At 41.3% G+C, this 22,593-nt stretch overlaps 1 protein-coding gene across 1 annotated transcript in view; it reads left to right on the top strand.

The window, feature by feature from the left end:
* fgf11a (fibroblast growth factor 11a) overlaps positions 1-22,305 on the top strand; it is a 154,420-nt gene extending 132,115 nt beyond the window's left edge. The window contains exons 5-6 of the mRNA XM_074662254.1: positions 13,619-13,817; positions 16,881-22,305. Coding sequence (XP_074518355.1) covers positions 13,619-13,817; positions 16,881-17,023 — 342 coding nt within the window. The 3' untranslated portion in view covers positions 17,024-22,305. The remainder of the gene's footprint in view (positions 1-13,618; positions 13,818-16,880) is intronic.
* Positions 22,306-22,593: the final 288 nt, after the last annotated feature.

Genomic DNA, 22,593 nt, shown 5'->3' with positions numbered 1-22,593 from the left:
CTTCTCTGTCGGTCAGCATCTCACAGACACACATGAGAGTTCAAGATGGCACCAAGAGGCCAAGAGGTGAAAATTAGCCTGAGAACGACAGCAAAAGGCATTTAAAAAACAGATGTTCGGTGTGTTTTCGGGTCTTTTTGAGCCACAGTGAGTTTTGAGAGCCGTTTGATAGCTGCTACAGCTCATTTGCATGCCTACCACACAGAGGTGTTTAGTTGTTGTTCTGTCTGGTTCAAGAGCACTTCTTGACTTTGGAAACAGCGATTGTCAAACAGTTTAAAGTTCTGTCTAAGGGCAACCACAAAACGCTTTGATTTCACAACTTGAACGAAGTTATACCAGAAACGCTGAGCAAAACTGTTCTTTGGTAATCATACGTAACAAAAAAACATACAAAACAAGCATCAATCAATCAATTAATCAATCAATCTTTATTTGTAGAAAAGAATGTACTTTGTTTTCCTGAAAGATAATTCAGAGTTAGAAGATAATATATTGTGCAAAACTTTCAAGGATATAGAAATAGAAAAATGTGAGAAATGTCAACGAGGAGAAAAAAAAAAAAGGCCAACCAGACGACAGCTTGTCCTTCATTTTACAGTCAGCTTCCACCTCCACAGGGTCATGGGATGAGCTGGACTTCTTCACCAGTCCGTTCAGTTTTGCTTTCCTGTATCCTGTCCATTTATAGCAGGTAAAATCCTTCTGATGAGGCGTTTGCATCTGATGTTAGCCCTGTCTTTAAATAGCATGATTCTACTCTGCCCTCTGGGATTCTCTTTGGTGCTATATTAGCACTGTTAGCTTGGCCATCTTACTGAAGGAGCCAGCTGTACTATGTAATGCCAAATTATGATGAACGTTATCCCAGGACACTTTCCAAAAGCATCAACTGGTCTGGACCTTTTAATGATAGGCAAGGCCATGCAAGGCAAGTTTATGTCTATACCACATTTCAGCAAGGCAATTCAAAGTGCTTTAAAGACAGAACTAATTAAAAGAAAACGATTTAAATTAAATCAAAAAGCAGATTAAAATGAATAAGATACAGTAAAACAATAAGACTAAAAGAAAAAAAGAGTTAAAATAGATTTTAAAACTGATTTTAAGATTAGAGTTGCAAAATTATATATATATATATATATTTTTTTTTTTAAGGAACAGTTATTACAATGAATTGTTAAAATGCTCTAAAAAAAAGGCTGCTGTGAAAAAGTGAGTCTTCAACCTGGATTTAAAGGAGCTCAGAGTTTCAGCAGACCTGATATTTTCTGGCAGTTTGTTCCAGACATTTAGAACATAGAAGCTGAATGCTGCCTCTCCATGTTCGGTTCTGACTCAGGATTGTAAAATTTTACTTTATAAAGATAAGACACGATAAGAAGTCTGATCTCATCTGAACCCACCATGAGTACAGCACTTTGCAGCATTTAGAAAGTTACAATGGAAAAGGAAAAACTTCCCTCTAACAGGCACAAACCAGACAGACATCCAAGGAGACTGTGGTAGGGTAAGTGACAGAGAGTGTCCATAGCTGGGCTTGATGATTACGGTGAAACTGTAAGTTTTGTAGCAGCTGGAGTATGACAGGTCCACAGCAGCAGGCCATCCACAACAACAATCCAACCTAGAAGACAAACTCAGAGACTCCCAGAGAGAGCCATGGTTAACTTTATGGGAAATTAAGATTTGAAGTTAGGCTGACAGATAGAGCAAACAGAAACCTTGTGTGTCCGTTTCCCCCCGACAGTCTAAGAGTGTTTTCACACCTGAAAGCCCGGACCACGGTCCATACTAAGGTCCATGTTTTGTTACACAATTTACATTTCGTTTAGTCTGTTAGGGTTTAACACTGTCATTTTTGCAAACGGACTAAAAGACCTAATTCGAAGAAACTACATGATATGGTGTCTCTATGATTAACACTGATTGGTCATTTGACCATGGGCTGCCACATTCTCCTGTCACCTTGTACCCTCTCTCTTTCATCCCCTTGGAGAACAACTGGAAAGTTTCAGTATTTTTGTGTATCTTTTCCAGTTGGCCCCTTATAAAGTTGTCTGATCAAATATTTATCAGACTTTTCATCTCATCATCTTCCTCTCCTGCTTCCATGGCACATTCTGTTTTGATGATGGTTTTTTTTTTTTTCTGATAGTCATTTCATAATTTCCTGTCTTTGGTACAAAGGTCCAAGCCATTCAAAATAACGTACGTTGGGCAAGAACCAAATCGTGATCATGTGTGGTCCGTTGTTGACCTTGACCACCCCTTTTGTTCGAACCAAAGTTTGGCCATTGACTGTATCTAGAGTGGACAACATGGCTCTGCCATTTACCATTTAATGGTTTTGAAGCCAAGATACCTCTGTCACAGGTGCAGCTATTGGCAGCAGTTTGCAGCCAGAGTCTGCGCAGTAGAGACTGTGAGGGACCCAGGGAGAATCTGAGTGCTAAGTGACAAAAATAACTATTACTTTGTCTTTTGAGAGTCTATTCTTGGCTCTCTCTTCCAACATGTTTTAAAATCCCTGAAAACAATACACAAGAACGGCAGCTGTCAATCATTGTAAAATGTGTGAAAACCTAGTTATTAACTTCTAATGACTAATGAAAATAAAACTTGTAAGAAAAAAGAGGACTTGAATACAAGGCAGCTAAATAATATCTTCAAGTTTGACCACAGCCCATCTGGAATGACAGGAGACTGATTTTTTTGACCTGTACTGCAGCCAGCCACCAGGGGGAGCAGTTCTTGTGGTGACCTCACTTCAAACCAAGCAAGATGATGTCCATTTTTTAAAAAGAAAATTTATGTATTTTTCTACAGTCTATGGGTCTGTTTGTTTGGTCCAGGGGAGGTTTCACACTTATCATTTTGGTTCGTACTGCAAAGGAAGTCTGAAAGTCCAATTAATGTTGGTGTGAAAGAGCCTTAAGCCTATGGCAGCATAACTAAGAGCTGGTTCCTACTCCTTAACACAGAGAGTGTCTGCCCCCCTACTTCAGTCAGCGGATGATTCTAGATAAGAGGAGCCTGATTACCAAAGGCTCCACCTCCCATACTACTTTTTAAGACCGCATGTGATGATATTGTTCTACGAGACAATATTGAGCTGCCTGTACAGCGTATAAAGTATAAAAATACGTGTCAGACATAGCATAACTGAGATATTAGCTTTGTCCATTTTTTCACCATTTAAAAGCAAAGAACAGAAGCAGCAGACTTTTTCAACACAATGCTTGCAAATGAACTTCAGTCTGTTGCTGAGTCTTTGTTTGCAGAATGTGGCGGTTGTAGAAGAGAATCTTACAGAGCTGTAGTGAAGATGATTCCTCCTCTTTCAGAGGAACTTATCTCTCGTTTCTGAATTTTTTTAACAGCACAGCTCAGAGGTGAACAAGGGTCAAGCAGCTGCTCTAAAACAAGAACAAAAGCTTGATTTGTGCTAACATGGTTTTTGAAAAAGTCGCTCTAAAACACTTAATTGCTGTTGATGTTGATGCTTTTTACACTTGAGCTGGCGTGTTTGTCCACCTGAGAATACCATGCTGGTTTGAAATGGAAGTCTCCCTCTCTAATTGCTGAGGGATGCCATCTGAAAAGAGTTTGAAAGAACACTTGCTGATAACAACACTTTAGAAAATGCCAGCAGGGCTAGAAATTGTGCATAAATTAATAAATGATAATGACTCCTATCTGTACACAATTATTTTGCAAGCCCCCGTGATGCTTCCTCAGCTGTTTGTCCTCAATTAAAGTTGTGTTTTTTCTGCTCATTTGCTCAGATAATAATCAGCTTTGCTGGTAAACAAGCTTTTGTGAGGCTCACCTTGCTCTTTGTGTGCAGACAGTGCTGATTCTTATCTTTGAGTTGCATCTGCAGGTAAATATTTTAACATCCGCCATGCAAGGACAAAAACGACCCACTTTATATCTCTGTTGTGTTCATCTTCGGCCAAATTTCTGCGTCCTCTCTCCTTTAAACTGGATAAAAATCTAAGCTCTGTTGAAGAATGATTTTGTTCAAAGTGATACAGCAGCCTCGAGATGACATAAATTGCATTGATATTGACTCATCTTTTATTTCTCAAACTCCTCTCAGATGTTTTAAGTGACACTTTATGAAAGAGAATCCTTGTCATATAACTATTCAAGCACGCAGAACCAGAGAGGCTCTCACTGAGCAAATACTTTTTTCAGTGAAAGAAAGCAGCTCTGAATTCTGCATCAATTCAAAGTACTTTATAACCCAAGACGTACCTTCAAACCTCTGCAGGATATTTTAATGGAAATTTCCTTTTTATTAGATGTGAAATGACAGACAGGAGGAAAATGCAAGGTGCAGATTTCATGTGTCAAACATTTGGTTGACTGACTTGAATTTGTAACTTATTAAGTTTGTCAGTTTGTTTAAAGGTAGGGTCTGCTGAATTTTCTAAAGAATAAAAAAGTCAACCTTTACAGGAAAAATCCTGCTCAATCGTCAGCTACTATACTTGTGTGTCAGTGTCTATGTCTGCTTCCAACCCCCTCCTCAGCCTGATGTTAATGTTTTAGTTGTGTTTTGGACATTAATAGGCAGAGACTAGGCATGGTTACATCAGCCACTCAGAGCACCCAGTGTGCAAGTGACTTTGTGTGTTGATTAGCCAGGAGGAGAAGGTATCCTGAGTGGCGATGATAGTAGACGTAGCACAGAGCAAGAAAAACACAACCAAAGTGAAACGAAATGCTAAACAGATTAAGATTTTTCCTAAACAACGAGCTTGGCTCGACTATCATTTGCTTTCAGGCACTTGAAGAGCAGCTTGGGATGGAGAGCGATGTGAGTTAGCTTTCTGCTAACCAGGCATGTGTACCTGTGATTAGCTTGTGCTAACAGGCCAAGTCAAGTGCACAGCTCTCGGGTCTCTTTTGAGTAGAAACGTGATGCTACAGGTGGTTGCTGAGCTAGTGAGTGCATCCACATAGTCACGGTCAGAGGCTGTGGGTGTGCGCTACTGCTGGCACTGAGCCAATGAGGAAGAGTCCAGTTTGAGTGTTGTGTTTATAGAATAGAATAGAATAGAAAATACTTTATTTATCCCCGAGGGGAAATTCAGGAGTCACCGCAGCATTTAAGAAAACAAAAGCAAGAAAGAGTATAGAAAGTGCAAAAATGTCCATAAGAAATGAGATGACGACATCCCGTCCACCGCTCGTCCACCGCTCGTCCACCACTCGTCCACCACTCTCCAGCCCAGCCAGTCTCCACCTCCACAGGGTCCAGGACTGAGCCTCCCCAGCAGTCTGTTCAGTCTCTGTCTCCTGGATCCTGTCTGCTCACAGCAGGCGAAGCTCCTTCGATGTGTTGCGGCGTCCAATGTCAGCCACGTCCATGAACAGCATGATGCCGCTGGATTAGCACAGCTAGCTCATCCATCCCCCGGGGCTAGATCCCACGTTCCCAACAACGATGGATGGAAGGACAGGTCCACGTCGTCACCTCCCAGCTCACAACCAAGAACCAGCACGTCGTCCTCACCGCCTCCTCCTCAGCTCGAGGGAAATCATCAAGCCCTACACTAGTTAGCATTGACATGCTACAGGCTGCTAACAGCTAATTTTGCATGTAAACAATGCAGCCATGGTTACATGTAGGATCTCCAGACAAACATGGGAGAAAAGTAGTGAAAAATACCGCCGAAGCCACAAAAAGTTTGGTGTCCGTGACCGACAATGAACCATACAAAGTGATGATCCACTCCAAATACAAAGATGACAAAAAGAGACGAAAAAATCACAAGAAACGGACAAAGACGAGAGAGCTGCAGCAACAGGCAGCTACTTGGGTAGCGCCTAGCTTATTATTATTGTTATGAACAGGTAACAGACCGAGGAGACTCAAGTCACATGACTTGAACCAAGTTAGGAGTCACAAATTGAAGATCAGTGTGACCACAGCTGAAAAAGGATTAGACTTGATTTTAGTTTCAAAGACTTTGGGCTTCATGACCAGTCCTGCATGAGACTAGCAGATTGAGATTTGAGACCCTTTTTGAGTTTCCTGTAAGCATGAGACTAAACAATCTACACGTAAAGCTTAGAGAAATTCATAAACGTGTTAATGTTGAAACTACACACCCTCCCCAAGTCTAAAAGATCTTAAAAATGACTCGTGAACAGAAGGACAAGGTTGCTGTATGGAAATGTTTTCCTTTATTAAGTAGAATGGCGAAAGACAGACATGAAAAATGGAAAGTAGAGATTTCAGCCTTTGTACATGAGGCATTTGTGCTGCTAGGCCAAGCAACTCCCTATAGGGTAAATGTTTGAAAAACACAAGGCTGAAAGGGGTATTGAGTCTTGAAACTTGCTTTTGACATTAAAGATAAAACATGGGACTAGCTTGAGACCTAAAGGAGCAAAGATTTGAGACTTGATTGTTAGTTGAGGGTTGAAGTGGTACTCACTAGACTTAAAAAGATCTGAAACTTAAAATTCCCTCGAGACCTGAAGTAGCCAAGACTTCAAACTTGCTGAAGGATAAGCTTTAGACTTGCCTTAAAAATATCAGGTTAAGACTCGAGATCAAAGTCTAAGAATACCATTTTTTAGAAAAATAAATATACAAATTGATTATCTTTCCAAGCTTTTCAGACTTCCCCATGGACGTATCCATTGTATCTCAAGAAGTACTGGAGATCATCTTGCAGTAACTCTAGAAAGTTTCGTGACTTTGAAGTTTGGAAACCTAAGGCCTGTAACCCTTGTAAAGAGTAATTTTTCAAAGATGCAACAAAACATTCTGCAGTTATACTTTAAGCTATCATTTTTAGATGAGTCTCAGTTTAGTGGACTCAAGCAGACTGCTACGGAAGCCGCACGGAAGTCAAATTTTCAGCGGCTGCAGGGATGAATCAGAAGTCATGCACTGATAGTGAGATGGTGAGATAGTGAGAAGCCTCAGTGACTGGCAAAAGTTTTCAGAATAAAAGCCCATTTATACTTCCTTTATGTACGAAAATGTATCTTGTATGTCCTTTTTAAATGATGTTACTGTCACTGCTCACATACTTCCATACATTCTTTATGTTTGCATTGCAGTTAATCAATACATCTACCAGGAGGGGCAACCAAGAGTCAAAAGTGTATGACAGAAAAAAACTCAAAATCAAACATGACCACAGTGAAGGAGATATCGCTAATGTACTGCTTTCATAATAGACAAAAATGGAGGCAGGCGGTGGTTGTTGAGGCCATTTAATACATTGTGAATGTTCCACCATTGTTATTTCTTATGTCTCATTGAGCTCTGTATTGGGTAGTACCAGCAAAACCACCTCCACAGTTTGGTGTGGTACTGCTCTGTTTGGCGCGTAGCTGTGAGTTTAATGGAAACGTGCAGAAATATGGACAAAATGAACACAGAGCATGTACAGAAGGCTCCGTCCGTATCCATATCCGAACATAAGGTTGGGTGTAAATGGGCCTTTTTAGAGACTCCCATTTAGCTGGTTCCCTGAGACTAGGAAGCATGTGACAAAAAATTAACCAATAGGCTGCAGGGAAAGAAGGCAATACATTACATACATTTCATTTAAGTGTACAGAGAGATGGCTGCTGGCCACACTTTAAAGAAAACATCTGTACATGTTGAGGAGGCAATGCCCAAGGTCAACAAACCATTTCAAGTATTTGTATTTAACCTTGACTTTAGACCTCTAAACTTTAATCATGACTCAAGACTTTTGACTTAAGTTCACATCATCCCGTTTCTGCTGATTGTGTAGCTGGTCACCCTTGGTATGAGTCATAATGGTGAACACTGGCGTTGACCTGCAGTAACCCATCTCGCTGTGTGTATTTCTTGCAGCTTTGAGTGCAACAGTAAAACCAGGATTGATCTGCTGTAGTTGCTGACACGTGTAACTACAAACACCATTTACTGAAAGCTGTTAAAGTGTAACACATCTCATGTGTGTCTGTTGTCACATACAGTACAAACACACACATGTGGTCATTCATGTGCCCTATTGATGCGGCGAAATACATTCGTCCTCTGGGACTCGGCCGATAAGTGTCTGTGACTTAAAGCCCCTGGATTAACCTGTGTTCGCCCGATCGCAGCTTGTAAGACGTTCTAAGTTCTTCACGCTCAGTTACGTTGCTGCGTTGCCATCCAATCAAAGCGTAATCCAGGTTTTTTCCGTACTAATGCCTATTGACTTTTCACAGAGGTGTCACATAGAATCAACCCCCCAGCTGAGCGCATGGGAGGCTCAATGGTTAATGGTAGCTGTGCATCCAGGAACATGTCTAAATTATGTCTTCAGATGTCAAAGGATGAAGTGAAACGTGTGTGTGTGTGTAAGTGTGAGTGTGTGTCATCACTGGATAATTATCTTGCTGTGCTTCCTCTCGTTTCATTCTCCTCTTCCTCCCGTGTGTGTCCTCTTTTCTTTTCATGTTCCCTTTCCTCCCGCTGCTCCCTGTCCTCCCATCCTTCTCTTTCTCTCTTCTCTCTGTGGGTGTGACTGATGGAGGAGGCGACCAGTCCATCCGTCACTGTTGATGTTGTGACTCTGAGTGTTTGTGTATGTGTGTGGGTGTGTGTATGCATGTCATCTGGCGCCGGGTGGCCTCCCACTGATGTAAAAGAGATCTGTCATGTCTCTCTGTCACAACAGCAGACACGCATGAGTGGATGTACACACCCACGCACATAAAAACACACACGCAATCCTCATGTTTCCCCAACAACTCTGTGTGTGAACAGAGAGTGTAGATATTCTTCTATTGACCCTGACTCTCTCTGATTCTTTGGTGCATGTCAGTCAGTCGTTTGTGTACCATCTTTTTTCCCCACATATTTTTAAACTCTTTTTCTCGTCTGTATGGCCTTAACCAAGAATAAAAAGCTAAATTAGCTGCTAACAAGGCCTGTAGTTGTACAAAGTGATGCTGATACATTGCAGTACTATCCGTCTCTGTAACACGATGCCACATTTCTGCAAAATCTGCTTTAAAATAAACAAAACAACACAAAGTTTGTTGCCTGAAAAGCGACACAGAAAGAATCCCTCCTGTGGATTTGCATCCGTTGTGTGACTCAGGTGGTGTTTTCAGTGTGCTATAAAGAAGCCCTTTGAATAGAGCAGAGCGTTATGGAGTGGCAGGTAGACACAAGTTAATTTTGGAGCATCAACAGCAGCAGCAGGAGCCGTGACAGAAAGCCCCAGAGCTGCTTGTGTGTTTGCAGCAGCCCCTGCTGAACACAAGAGGAACTGCAGCATCTGTTAGGACGTCTGCTCTGACTCCTGCTGAGTGATCAGACTCAGCTGATAGTTAGCTCTTACTTGTTATCAAACACTATCTCCACTCCAGTGTCTTGTTAGACGATCAGAGTGAAGAGGTGTTTGGACTCCAGCTCTTTTTCTTTTTTTCTGTTTTTGATGGAGAGGAAAAAAACAGCAGGATGTCTCGTCACAGTAAACGCTGTGCAGCAGATGTGCTCGTGTCCCCTGTGTGTCGGCTGTGTGACTGATGTGTCTCTATTAATGACTGCTTAATCGTGTGTTATCCTATTGAAGAAGCATCGCTGATGGCACCCTGAGAGTGTGTGTTTGATAGAGTACATGAGCCAAGATGGAAAAGGAAAAAATACTCATTTAATTAGAACTTGTGAAATGTGATGGATGAAATTCCAGCCAGATGATTAGTTGTGGATTTATACAAACAGGCTGGAAACTTTGGGAACTGCCTTAAGGACTGAAATGATCAGAGGTGAGATTGCGAATGCAGTCGTTTTTCTTTTCAGGGCTCAAAGTTAGCAGAGGATCACTTTGAGTTAAACAACATATAAAAAAGGTATTTTAACTTCAAGAGACCATCCATTCATCCATCCACCTGTCACCGCTTTTCTGGGTCCAGGTTGTGGGGGTTGTAATGTCATCAGGGAACACCAAGGACCTCTATTCCTAGCTTCCTCCATCAGCTTCCATGTCTTCCCAGGCCAGCGAAAGATACAGGGGCCATGTACATGACAACAGTTTTAGGGTAAAACGCAGAAGTATCAATACGTTTCGGCCCCATTTTTATACGTAGACAGCGTTTTAGCCAACATAAAACACAAACTTTTGAAAACGTTCTCCAGAGTGAATTTTTTCTGAAACACTGCCAACACCATTGCCATGTAAACGGTAAGCCGCCGTTTTCAGTGAAAATGCTGACGTCATGCTCTGCTTCACGCAAGCGCATAAAACAGTACAACAGTGCCATTGATACGATCATCATGGACTAACATGTTGTACTTGTGCAGCTGAATCTGCTGTCTCTCAACAAAATGTGCATCTGTTGCTCCACTTCTGCACTTTGCATTCACCAATACACCAGACCTCAACTCTACTTCAGTGTGGATCTACCAAAAGCAGCTTCTGGACAATACAGTTATAGAACCAACTACAGGCCTGACATGCTTACTACAGTGTTTTCAGTCCCTTCATGTTCCCGATTTTTTTCACCAGGTTGTAGCGTTTTCAGATGAAATGTTGTTGTGTAAATGGGGTTATAATCTCTCCATCACGTCCTGGGTCTACCCTGGGGTCTCCTCCCAGATGGACATGCCCAAAATGCCTCCCCAGGGAGGCGTCTGGAAGGCATCCTCACCAGATGTCCAAACCACCTCATCTGGCTCCTGACAATGTGGAGGAGCAGGGGGTTTACTCCGAGCCTTTCTGGAACCAAGCTCTGAACCCTATCTCCAAGGCTGAGCCCAGACACCCTGTGGTGAAAGCTCATTTCAGCCACTTGTATTCCCCATCTTGTCCTTTCGGTCACAACCCACAGCTTGTGGCTATAGGTGAGGGTTGAAAATGGGCTGTCTGGTAAATTGAGAGCCCTGCTTTCTGTTTTACCTGTCTCCTAACTGTATTGCATCCGCATCATGGCTGATACCCCCAATCCATCTGTCAATCTCAACTCTTCTGCTGGCAGGCCATCCTTTTCCAACATAGAACAATGGCCTCAGATGTAGAGGTCCTGGGCCCGTATGCGTGAAAAGCCATTAGTGGGGAAAACAGAACATTTGTAATATTGGCAAAAAAAATTTTTTTTAAATCAATTAGTGGTATGCACAATCCAGGTTAACAGTCCATAAGAGTGTTTAATTTAATGGAGATACACTCCAGCATCACGGGTGCTAACGGCAGGATTACAGCGCCTGTTCAGCTGTTTCAAGGCAGACATCACCCCATGCATTACCATTTGAGACGAAATATGCAAAGACAGTGGAAAATCCTTTGGACAGGTGGCGATGTGCAGCCATACAGCAAATTTAGATTTTGGAGACACGTTTTTTTCAGATAAAAAATGAGATAAGTAAGACAAACTGACAAGGCTAACTGCCATCAGTTTTATAAGTTTGATTCGCTTTTGCTTTTATACGTCTGAGTCCTTCCAAGATGTGTGTGATGAAATGTTGGAGTTCATAAACTGCTTTAAAGTGATTCATTAAGGTACTGGGGCATTGCTGCAGCACTTGTTCCTCAAAGCAGCTTTCATATTACTGATTTTATTATTGAGGTTTTCTACTGTGAGCTCAGAAACACCACAGGCATTTACTATGTTCAAGATCACCAAACTTTCTCTTTCTCTTTGTTTGCCTGATTGACTCACTGATAACAGCAGTTTGTGTATTCTTGAAATAAAATCTCCACTTCTTCCACTGAAAAATATTTTTCTTGATCTTCTCTCAGTCACACTGTTACCACTTGCCAGGTTTATCACTGTTTATGTGTGGTAGACATGCACAGTTGAGTTTGTTTGATCGGGTTTTTCCAGGAGGTTCTCCTTATTATGACATAATCTGCACCTGCGTCTCTTTCATGGTGTAATTAGTTACTGGACGATTATTTGCAGTCGTGTATGCGGCTAATGCTGCAGCCAAACAGGCCGTTTCATAACAGAACGTTAAGAACGGTCCGGTTTGTTTAATGACTGAACGTGCAAACAGGCCCTGATCTTCATCTTGGCTGTGTCACACTTGGCTGCAAAACACCCCCGTCTTCAATGAGACCGATAGGACCACATCGTCTGTAAAAAGCAGAGATGGGATCCTAAGTTAGCAAGTCACTCTGTCCCATTGAATCCTTATAACCAGTTGCTTCCTTGGGCCTCTCCAAGGAACTTGCTCTTCAAGAAGAAGAAACATGAGGCACAATGAAATTTCTACCACAGAGCCCTCATACAGACAGCTCTTGAGTCTGAATCATCAGTGCTTAAGTTCAAGTAAGGTGAGGACTTGTGTCATTGAATGCTTGCCTTTGTTAACCACTGAAAAATGCAGTCTGAACCATGACATCCAAAAGAGAAAAACACCTCACATGTAACTGACCTTACATCAGAAAACTTGACTAACTTTCCAGCCTCTGGTTTTACTTTTTCATGGTTTGTGGTGGTCTTCAAGGATCTGCACTGATCAGTCTGTCACAAAGGCAGATTTACACACACACACCCTTCATGTTACTGGTATGGCCACATTCACTGTCAATCATGTAATTATTCAATTAATGAACTCGAGCACGTCGTCTGGGGGATGAGAGCTGGTGATTTACAAAGCAGGCTTTAATCCTGAAGTCATCCCATGTGGATACACACACCCACACACTCACACACACTCATACTTTCACATTCACACTGATTGAAGAGATGAGACGCAACACACTGCAGTGCAAACACAGTTAATGATAGCAATCTGATTACACCTTCCACCAGGCTCCAGACCTTCTGATGTGGCTCCGTGCTATTAGAGCTAAGTTAATGGGTGGGTGAGGAAATGAATGGCTGCCTAAGTGAATGGATGTGTAATTAAAGAATGGGCGATACAGTCAATGTAATTAGCTTGTTTATGTGCGCTACAATGGATATAGGCAGGCGTTAAGGCGCCGCTGAGGACGAGACAGAAGAGATAGAAGCCGGAGGAGGTGGGAGAGGCTGAGTGAGGAATGAATGAGAGGGAGAGCAAACTCCTTATTCAGGCCTTTTCTGCTCACCCGTCAAATCAAGGCTCCAAATCAATCCCGCAAATTGGTTTGTTCCTCAACAAGGTTACCAAATGACGGAGGGATGAAGGGAAGAGGACAGAATATGAGATAGAGAGGGAATGTGTGAGAGCTGTAACAAAGGCGAGATATAGAGGGGGGGTGTCCCGCCGTTGACGTATTGTCTAATGCAGACTGTGTGTGTGCATGAGTGTGTGTGAGCTGAAGGCCAAAGGCAGGGTCGTTAAACTATATAGAAGGTGAAGGATCCACCTGATTGTTGTTTGTTACAGGTAAACCTAAGAAGCTGAGTTATGGTATCCCACCTCTGGAAGCACTTCATCCATGTGGCAAACGTGCCCATGAATGTGTGTGTGTGTGTGTGTGTGTTCCCGTCCGTAATGCAGCCACAGATGCTTCTGTAACCCTGTCATGATGAAATGTGGGCCCCATTTCCTCCCATTCCCAGCTGAGCCAGTGGAAATGGCGAGTAAATATATAAATAATAGAGGAGATAAAAAATGGCAGACGCTCCAAATGTGTTATTCTTCTCCTCTGACCCAATGTGTGTGTGTGTGTGTTTTTGTCCCTTTCAGGAGCACTTCACGCCGGAGTGTAAGTTTAAGGAGTGTGTGTTCGAGAACTACTACGTCACCTACTCATCCATCCTGTACAGACAGACCCAGTCAGGACGAGCGTGGTACATCGGCATCAACAGGGACGGACAGGTCATGAAGGGGAACCGCGTGAAGAAGACAAAGGGAGCTGCGCACTTCCTCCCAAAACTCATCGAAGGTACAAAAACTTTATTCTGTACAAGCTGGTGAAGTCACAAAAACCTGTGAGTCACTGTTTTTGTCACCTTCTCTGGTGTTAATTGCAAAGTGCCCAAACCCTGCCTGGTGTCTCCAGTGTGAGGAAGTGATGGATCTGAAATGCTCCGCCTAAATTCTCTAAAGTTTCTTCACTCTTTTCTTGATAACTTCTCAGTGCTCTGAGTGGAAGAACATTGTAATTTAAGGACTTAAAGCCACTACTTTTCTCTCACGCTTTGCACCTTGACCCCACTGGTTTGAACAACAGTGAGATTAATTCATAGATTTTTTATGACCATCAGGGGCGCTCTTTAGGTTGTACTCAGGGCTTGTCATTAACCAGTGGCGTTTTCTCCCGGAGGCCAAGGGAAGCCATGCTTCCTCTCTTTTTTTAGACTGTAGCTGTGATTTAATGAAAATATTCCTTTTTAACAGTTTCGATACTTCTTATGTGTTTTGTCACCGTCATCTCTTCCTTATTCCTCTCCTCTAGTTATTGAGCATTTTACAATGTGTAAAACAGCACCCTCCTAAATGTTCTGTGGCGAATGCGTGGTGAAAATACGATACTGCACGCTGTTGTCCGCAAGGAAGCCAAGCAGAGTTAGCGTCCCTTGGTGAAAAAAAACAAGAATGATTAACCAATCAGATGAGGCCGTGGTCATGACACTGCTCATCTGTGATTGACCAAGACTGTGCCAAGGGAAGCCACCCCGTCTTTGGCCTCAAACCAATCAAATCACAGTATCGTCATCCTCGAGCCACTGAATGAAATCAGGGAGGTTAGCGCATCAGCAGTGTGCATGAAGTGGCCGGTTGTGTGTTTAAGTGGGCGGTTGAATTAATTAATAAGATGTTTAAGCTAAGTCAAGAGGACAATGAACGTGTGTGAATGAGTGAGTGAGGGTGGGAGAGCTAAAGGGCGTGTGTCGGTGTTCAAAGTAAGTAAAACGAGCGCTCTCTGGGCACTCTAACAGGTCCGTTACATGAAATAGCGATCCAAACTGCAACATAGCCTTTTATGTACCCCACTCCCTAAAAAAAATACAGATAACAGGCTTTGTCTCACTTGGCTTCCTCAAAAAAAATCTCCACGCCACGCCACTGTCATTAACACCCGCCAAATGCAGGTGAATTCCAGCTGTGGTAGATCACTCCTAGGTTGATTTATTATTATTGTTTTATTATTATTTATTTAATGGAATAGAATGGAATAGAATAGAATAGAATAGAATAGAATAGAACTTAATTGCCATTGTAACAAGTACAACGAAATTGAAGTCACAGCAGCAATCAAGAAAACAAAAGTAAGAAAGTGTATAGAAAGTGCAAAACGGTCCATAAGAAAATAGATGACATCAGCCCGTCCATCATTCTCCACTTCAGCCAGCCTCCACCTCTGGTATTCCCTCTGTTGCTGGGTTAGCACGGCTAGCTCGTCCAAATTATTGGAGATAGATCTTATGTTCCCAATAACGATGGATGGAAGGACAGGTCCATGTTGTCACTTCAACTCACACCTAGGAACCAGCACGTCATCCTCACCTCCTTCTCCTCACCTTGTGGGGAAACATCAGGCCTTACACCAGTTGGCATTGACATGCTACAGGCTGCTAACAGCTGATTTCACATGTAAACAATGCAGCCATGGTTACATGTAGGATCTCCAGACAAACACAGGAGAAAAGTAGTAAAAATATCACTGAAGCCACAAAAAGTTTGATGTCCATGGCCAACAAATGAGACATGTTAAGTAATGATCCACTCCAAATAAGATGACAAACCAGAGACGATATAATTAGAGAAGAGAAACTGGTCACAGATACGAGGAGCTGAAGGAACAATATACAAACCTTCTAATAAACAAACACTTATCAAAATTATATGTAAAAAGTTCACTCTGGAAATACTGTAAACAAACCAAATCATTCTAAATAAATGAAACCTATGGTCCAGTGTGACTTGTATATGTTCTGTCTTTATGATACATTTTTTGACTGTTAAGACTTTAAAAAAATGTATGGTTATACTACAGAGTGACTTATAGTCCAGAAAGTATGGTACTTAGTTTATTACTAAAAAATTACTGTTGTAAATAAATATTTAAGCAGACAGTGTTTCTAGCTAGATTTTTCAGTTTAGTTTTTACCTTTTCAATAATTTTCAACCTTCACAACTTTCATTAAATGCAATGATAAACTCCTCCTTTGTTTCAATAATCTGCACATTTTCATATTTAAGGAGCAAAACTGTTTCAGAGCTGAATACCTGATTCATGTAGTCTTAATGTGAGTGTGCACAGGGATCATTTACATTTTAAAAGGTTTTCAATCTCTTTCAAGTAAACTTTACCATGTCATCATCCGCTTTAATCACATTGAACATAATTATCCAACAACTTAATTGGCTAGTGGCTAGTGAAAATGCTAAGTGGCTAGTAACTCTGAGAAACCACTAGCCACAGTGGCTGGTGGGTAAACTGTTAAATGTTAATGTCAAGCCCTGGTTGTACTCATTAAACACAAGAAGAAGACAGGTGATGACAGAGCTCACGGTCACACTAGAGCTCACCCGTACACAGCCCTGAGGAGATTATTTCAAATCTACAGGAAAAGATAAATACCTGTTCAATTTATATTTGTTTTAAACAAAAAAAAAAAATTTTAGAAAACTATCAGCATGTGTCAATGGTTAGACCTCTACTGTAACCACCCAGGTTTTCCACATAATTTTCAATGGAAAAATAAATAAATAAATAAATAAATCTTAGATTTGTGTCAATACAGTGTATTGCCTTTCCTATCCTGGGAAGCCCGGATGTTGTGATCTGAATTTTTCAACTTGAATTTTCGGATCTAAATTTTGAGGAGTTGAAGTGAGATGTCAGTAGCTGTTACATTAAACATCCACCAGTGTTACCTGATACCTGACCAATGGCAGCCACCAGGGGGCGGTGTTTAGTATCCGTCCTGAGGAAACTTTGTTGCTGCTGAATATCAGTGTCTCTACCATTTCTAACCACTTCTACCTTCTACCTTCACAGTGGCCATGTACAGGGAGCCCTCCCTACACGACGTCGCCGAGCAGAGCCCACCCAGGAAAACACCCAAGACCTCCAGTGACTCTCCTGTGCACCAGAACGGCAAGAAGGACCCTCAATCCAAAACCAAAACCTCCTCCTCCTAGCGCTCAGAGACACGGTGGGAGGAGGGGCGGAGGACACAGGGGCACTGGGCACCAGCGGACACGTTAACAGGGTTGTTAGGGCTACACCCACACTTGCTGCCTGCAACACTGACCCCACAAAAACTCTGCGAACCACAATGCACTGCTGTAAAGTTAACAAAAAGGAGCAGAACTGGGCAGAGGGAAGCCCCTTTTACCTTCAGAGACCTCCATCCACACCAGCCCTCCACTTATTAAATAACCTCTGTGATTATCAAAGCCTGGGATATAAAAGCAATAACTCCATGAAGAGGCAAACAGTCACGTAGCATCATGTTGCATGTCACCACAGTGTGTTTCACCGTTTGGGAGGAAGTCCATCTCACTCCTCATCGTCAATGACGTCCTTCGAGTCAAACGTCTGAGAAAAGTCTTCCACAACGTGTGTAACACTCAAATCTGTCCCTCTGAGGCAAACACTTAATGACTGGGTTGTGTTTCTATTCCCCTGCAGGGTTACATGCTAACGCTAGCTTGACAAAGAGCTAAGCTAACTCAAAAGCTGTTGCAAAAAAAAACAGCGTCTGCTCAGTCATCTTCAGCGTGTGTCAGCGACTTCCTGAGATGGCATGGATACTTGTCAGTCCCGCTTGTGGGTTTGCGAGTGTGTGTGTGTGTGTATGTGTGTGTGTTTTAGTTCTCCTCGTCTTGCATTCACCTTTTGTGCGATTTGATTAGTTTGTGACATGGACTCAATTTTCCACTTGGTGGCACAAGAAAACCCCTCCCGTCCTCTCCGGCTCTGTTAATGGAGTCTTGGGGTGATCAGAATCTTTCGACCCTTAAACGAGGGGCCGAGCGCTCCCTCAGCACACTGCATAACAACACACACAAACACACACACACACACACGCTCTCTTTGCTATGTTGATATTTAAACACACATGGAGGTATGCTGAGTGTGTGCACACACTTTAGCATCCTGATATTCATCTGCAGCCCCTACAGAAAATGATCTCATAAATTAACACACTTAACTCAGTATAATGCACTGAAACACACACACACACACTCACAAAGTCAGCAGACATGCTGATGTGGTGGTGATGGTGCGTGCAGGTTCTGGGAGACAATGGAGATATCATCAGTGAGATGAGGTACTGATGAAGCCTGACTGTGTAGCTTGTGATTGCACTGCAATAGCTTTTTTTCACTGTGGTTAGCCATGCATCGCACAAAACCCAAGCCCACAAAGTAGCAATGGACCCTCTGGCACTCCATGTGATATGCCTACAAATACATTAAAGAGTTTATATTTTACTAATGCATCCACATCATGTTACCGCCCTGATTATAATTTTAAAACACCTTTTCCCCCCTTTGAGTACGATAACAGCTTGTGCAGATATCTTGCTCCAGGAGCTCTGCACACTGTGCTGATACCACTGAAGCAGCGCGGCACCGATGAACTGTGTTAATAAGTCAAGAGGGACGTTTATTATGAAAAAAGAGGAACTTAGATTTTAGAAAAAGAGACATTTTGACACTTCTTGTGTTTCTCAATCATGAGGTGTTAATGGCTTACTGTTGAGCCAATGCTTAACTTATCACAGCGCCCATAACTTAAACCAACTTTGGTCATTAAAGCACATTAGACCTAGTTATTAAAAAAAGAAAAAAGAAAAGAAATAAATAAACCATCAGATAAATGACTTACTTTCAAATATCTCAGCAAAGTTTCTCCCAGAATGCAAAGCAGTCAAGAAGAAGCTTCAAAAGAGAGAACATATTACAACAGAGTACAGTTGTACCTTGACTTACGAGTGTCCCAACTAATGAGATTTTTATGATACAATTTTTTCCAACATTTTTTTTTTTTGTTTTGCTTTGAATTTGAGTTGGGAACTCATATTCAGATTATGGGCCAGCTTCAGAAACCCCACCTGTGATTCAGCAAATGCCATGGTGAACTTCCCCACATCATGTCCCACATGTTCATTTTAAGGGGTTAGCTTGCAGCGGACGCGTCAGGGATGTGCTTGCTTTTGTGCTTGTGGTTATTTTTTGCAAAACTTTTAGATTTTTTTTTCCAAAAGAAACACTCAGAAAAGTTTGCAAATGGGAGTGTGACAGTGCTATTGCCTAACCCATTTCAGAAACCTTCTGAAAGGGAGGACGAACCAGACCTCATAGAACTTTAGCCTTTCTCCTCCACCTCTGTCAGCATCTTTAAGTCGTCTGATCTCCAAAGTAATTACCAAACATTACACTAAATACAAATATTTTATCACAGTACATTTTAATGTGCTGTGTTTTTAAACAATATTTCTTATGTGGAAGTTCATAACTCTTCTTTTAAAGTTTTTAACAAAAAAATGTGTCATTTTTGGGTAATTCGAAAAAGATTATTGGCATTTCAGTTCATTTCAATGGGTAAAAGTGATTTGACATGCCATTAAGTTGAGTTAAGAGTTCAGTCACAGAACAAATTAAACTCATGAGTCAAGGCACCTCTGTACTAGGGTCATGATGTAGAGGGAATAACTAGTTATTAGAGAATAAAGTTTTATTCTTTACGTAAAACAGTAAACATTAAAGATGATGGTTTGTTTGCACAATGTTTTTAGGAGATTGGTAAGCAGCAGCTCTGTGACCTCAGTTTGACCTTAACTGGTTAGTTTGATTTCGTAATGATAAATTATGTTCTCCTCATACCCCAATTTACATAATTTTACATTCCTTAACCAACTTTAATTGCAATTTCTTTCTTAAAAAGTTCCAACTTCATTTTTATAATAGTATAAATCCCTGTTTCCACCAAGCAGTCAGGTTTCAATCAGTTTGGTATGGGTTGGGATTGGTTATGACCGATGTTTGTGTTTCCACACCCAACCATGCCCCCTAGTCAGGATGTAGGCCTGGTGACAATAGCCGTGTGAGCTACGCGATAGCCTGTGCTATAGCCGTGCGACAGAAATAAATCAAACAAACAAGGAAAATGCAACAAAGTAAACAAAGAGCAATGATGGAAGACATCCAGCACTTTGTTTTCTTTGTGATTTCCATGTGGCTCTTTGACACAAAGGAAAATCAAACTTTGCTCCAGAGTCTGTGTGCCGCTGTCACACAGTAGGTGACGATTCTTTCCACCAATCAACAGTCTGCATTGCTGTAGTGCCACCTTCTGGGATCAGATTGGTTTTGCCTGGCACCCATAGAGAAGGTTCCCAGAAAGTGTGACAGCTTGTCTCAGTTATTTGGGGATCTGTCCCAGGATTAGTCAGTGGAAACGCCGTAAAATGTGTTCTGACTTAGACGAACTGAACTGAACCACTTGGTGGAAATGGGAACTTTACTGTCATAACTTTTGTTCTTTGAATTAATTTCTTTGTATTTTTTTTTCCAAAATTTAAAACATAATCAAATGAATTTACTTTTTTTTTTCAATTAATCTAAAACTTTATTCTCAAAACATTGATGTATTTTTTTTCCTGTTATAGCGTGGATTTTTCTCTCCCAAAGTGACAATTATATTCTAAAGATCTCAGATTTTCTCATAGAGCTGCCCTGATCCTTCTTTATTTGTTCCTTCATGCAGATGATCAATGGGTTTTTCCAGTCAGTTGCAAATTGGAGCTGTATTTGTTTGACGTAATTTGACTGACTTGCAACTATGCATTTTAGCATCTCTTAATAGTGTATCTCCCCCAAAGGAGGTGTGTTGATGTGAAGAAAGGAAAAATAGTACAAAGCTTTAATCTGAGATGAAAATGTTGAAGATGTGCTGGGGTTTTTTTTTTTTTTTTTTTCACAACACAAGAACGGTCCAGTGAAAGATGCCTTCACATTGCATGATGGGTAGTATAGTCTTTTGCACTTGAAGGTCTTAAAGTCAGGATATCTCAGTTTCTGCTGCTCACACTCTGACAATTCTTTCTTATGTGTGTCTCTTTCTAGTTCCTCAACTTAAAGGAAGTGCAGTATTAAACGAAGTGAAGTGACTCTTTCAGTTTTTTTAATCCACATTAGCCTGCTAACTGAGTGTCTGCTCGTGACACATTAACCATGTTTGCCACTGGTTTGCCTAGTTTCACCTGAAGTCTTTTTAAGTGGAAGGGGTTATGATGCAAAATACTCCAGCCTTTTATTACTCTTGTTACTACTCTGAGAGTTTGTGATGACTGTTACAGTCGGAACAGATCAAGAAGAAAAAGTCCCGAAGTCGTGTACATGATAAATCCGAAAGACAGATACGAAGATAAATGTTATATTTGCTTTAATCAAGTTTTCTCTTTTGTCGATCCAATAGACCGTCCTGGTAAAGAAACTGTTTTTGTTTTTTCTTTTTTCACCATTTCCACCAGGGAATCTTGTTCTGCGTGTTTCCATTTGTTCTCATAGTTCAACATGAAAAGCAATCATTTTTCATATCAAACTTCTTGGTACAGCGAGCCAGGCCGGGTAATTGTTTCTGCCTAATGTTTATGTATTGTTAGAATCGAGGGAGTCTGGAGTGTTCGGAGAGCGGAGGAGAGGCTAGATTGATGATCAGGCCTTAGAGAGGGGACTGCAGGAAAGAAAACACAACGAGAGGGGGAGAGAGATTTTTTTGGGAGAAATAATTTGCGCTGATGAGCAGAACAAAAATAGTTTTAAGAGGGAATTATGGTAATGTGGCCAGCGTTTCCCTGAGCACATTTGTACACACACACATTTACACACACTTCTCACTTCATGCATAATCCCCCTGCTCTGGTGTTACCTGTGGTTGTAAATAATAATAGCTGATAACCCATGCAGAATAGAGGGGAGCTGCTGAGCAAAGTAATCTGCTACCTGAGAGAACCCTGAGCAGGTGAGCGGAATAAAAATGTAGTTTGAGAGGAAAAGAAAGAATAGAGAGAGGTAATATAACAAACACTCAAAGGGCAGGAGGGAGAAAAGTAATTCAGTTCAGAGGACTGCGAGTTAATCCAGGTTAATTTGTTTAACACAACCTGCAGTTAAAACTGTAACAATAAGGACCATAATTTATCCCCAAACAGACCCTCAGGCTGAAGAGTCTGACCTCTATGATCGCTACATCCACATCAAAAAGTTAGTATTTTATTTAATAAAATGAGGTTTGTGCTCACAAGACCATGACTAAGACTGTCAGGGACTGGACTAGAGACTTTTAGTAGAGGTGGACGATACTGGGAATTTTGGTATCAATCCAATACCAAGTAAATACAGGGCCAGTTTTGCTTATACCAATACTAATACAGATACTTTTTAATATTTAAGGTTGATGTATCATCAAACTGCGGACCTAAAGGTGTTTTAATGAGTTTTTTTTTTTTTTTCTTATGATTATGTTGTTAAAACCTGGGACAGAATTTAGGCAAAGTTTAAAGATGACTACAGAATACTTAAGTGTCATGGTAAACATTAATGTTCAGAAACAGTAAGACAGTAAAAAAAAATCTAATTTTTCCTAAAAAGTTTTGTGGAATTATTTAGTTGAGAAATAAATCACAAAAAATATGATCACTTTAAGGTCAAATTACAACAAAATCTTTTTGGAGGTGCAGAGTTAAAGACTACAATAC

This window comes from Halichoeres trimaculatus, unplaced genomic scaffold (genome assembly GCF_033239565.1).
Source record: "Halichoeres trimaculatus isolate MK-OKI-2021-1 unplaced genomic scaffold, fHalTri1.1 fHalTri1_scaffold_22, whole genome shotgun sequence".
Lineage (NCBI taxonomy): Eukaryota > Metazoa > Chordata > Actinopteri > Labriformes > Labridae > Halichoeres > Halichoeres trimaculatus.
Note: the sequence above shows the minus strand (reverse complement) of the source record. Positions and strands in the feature narration are given on the sequence as shown.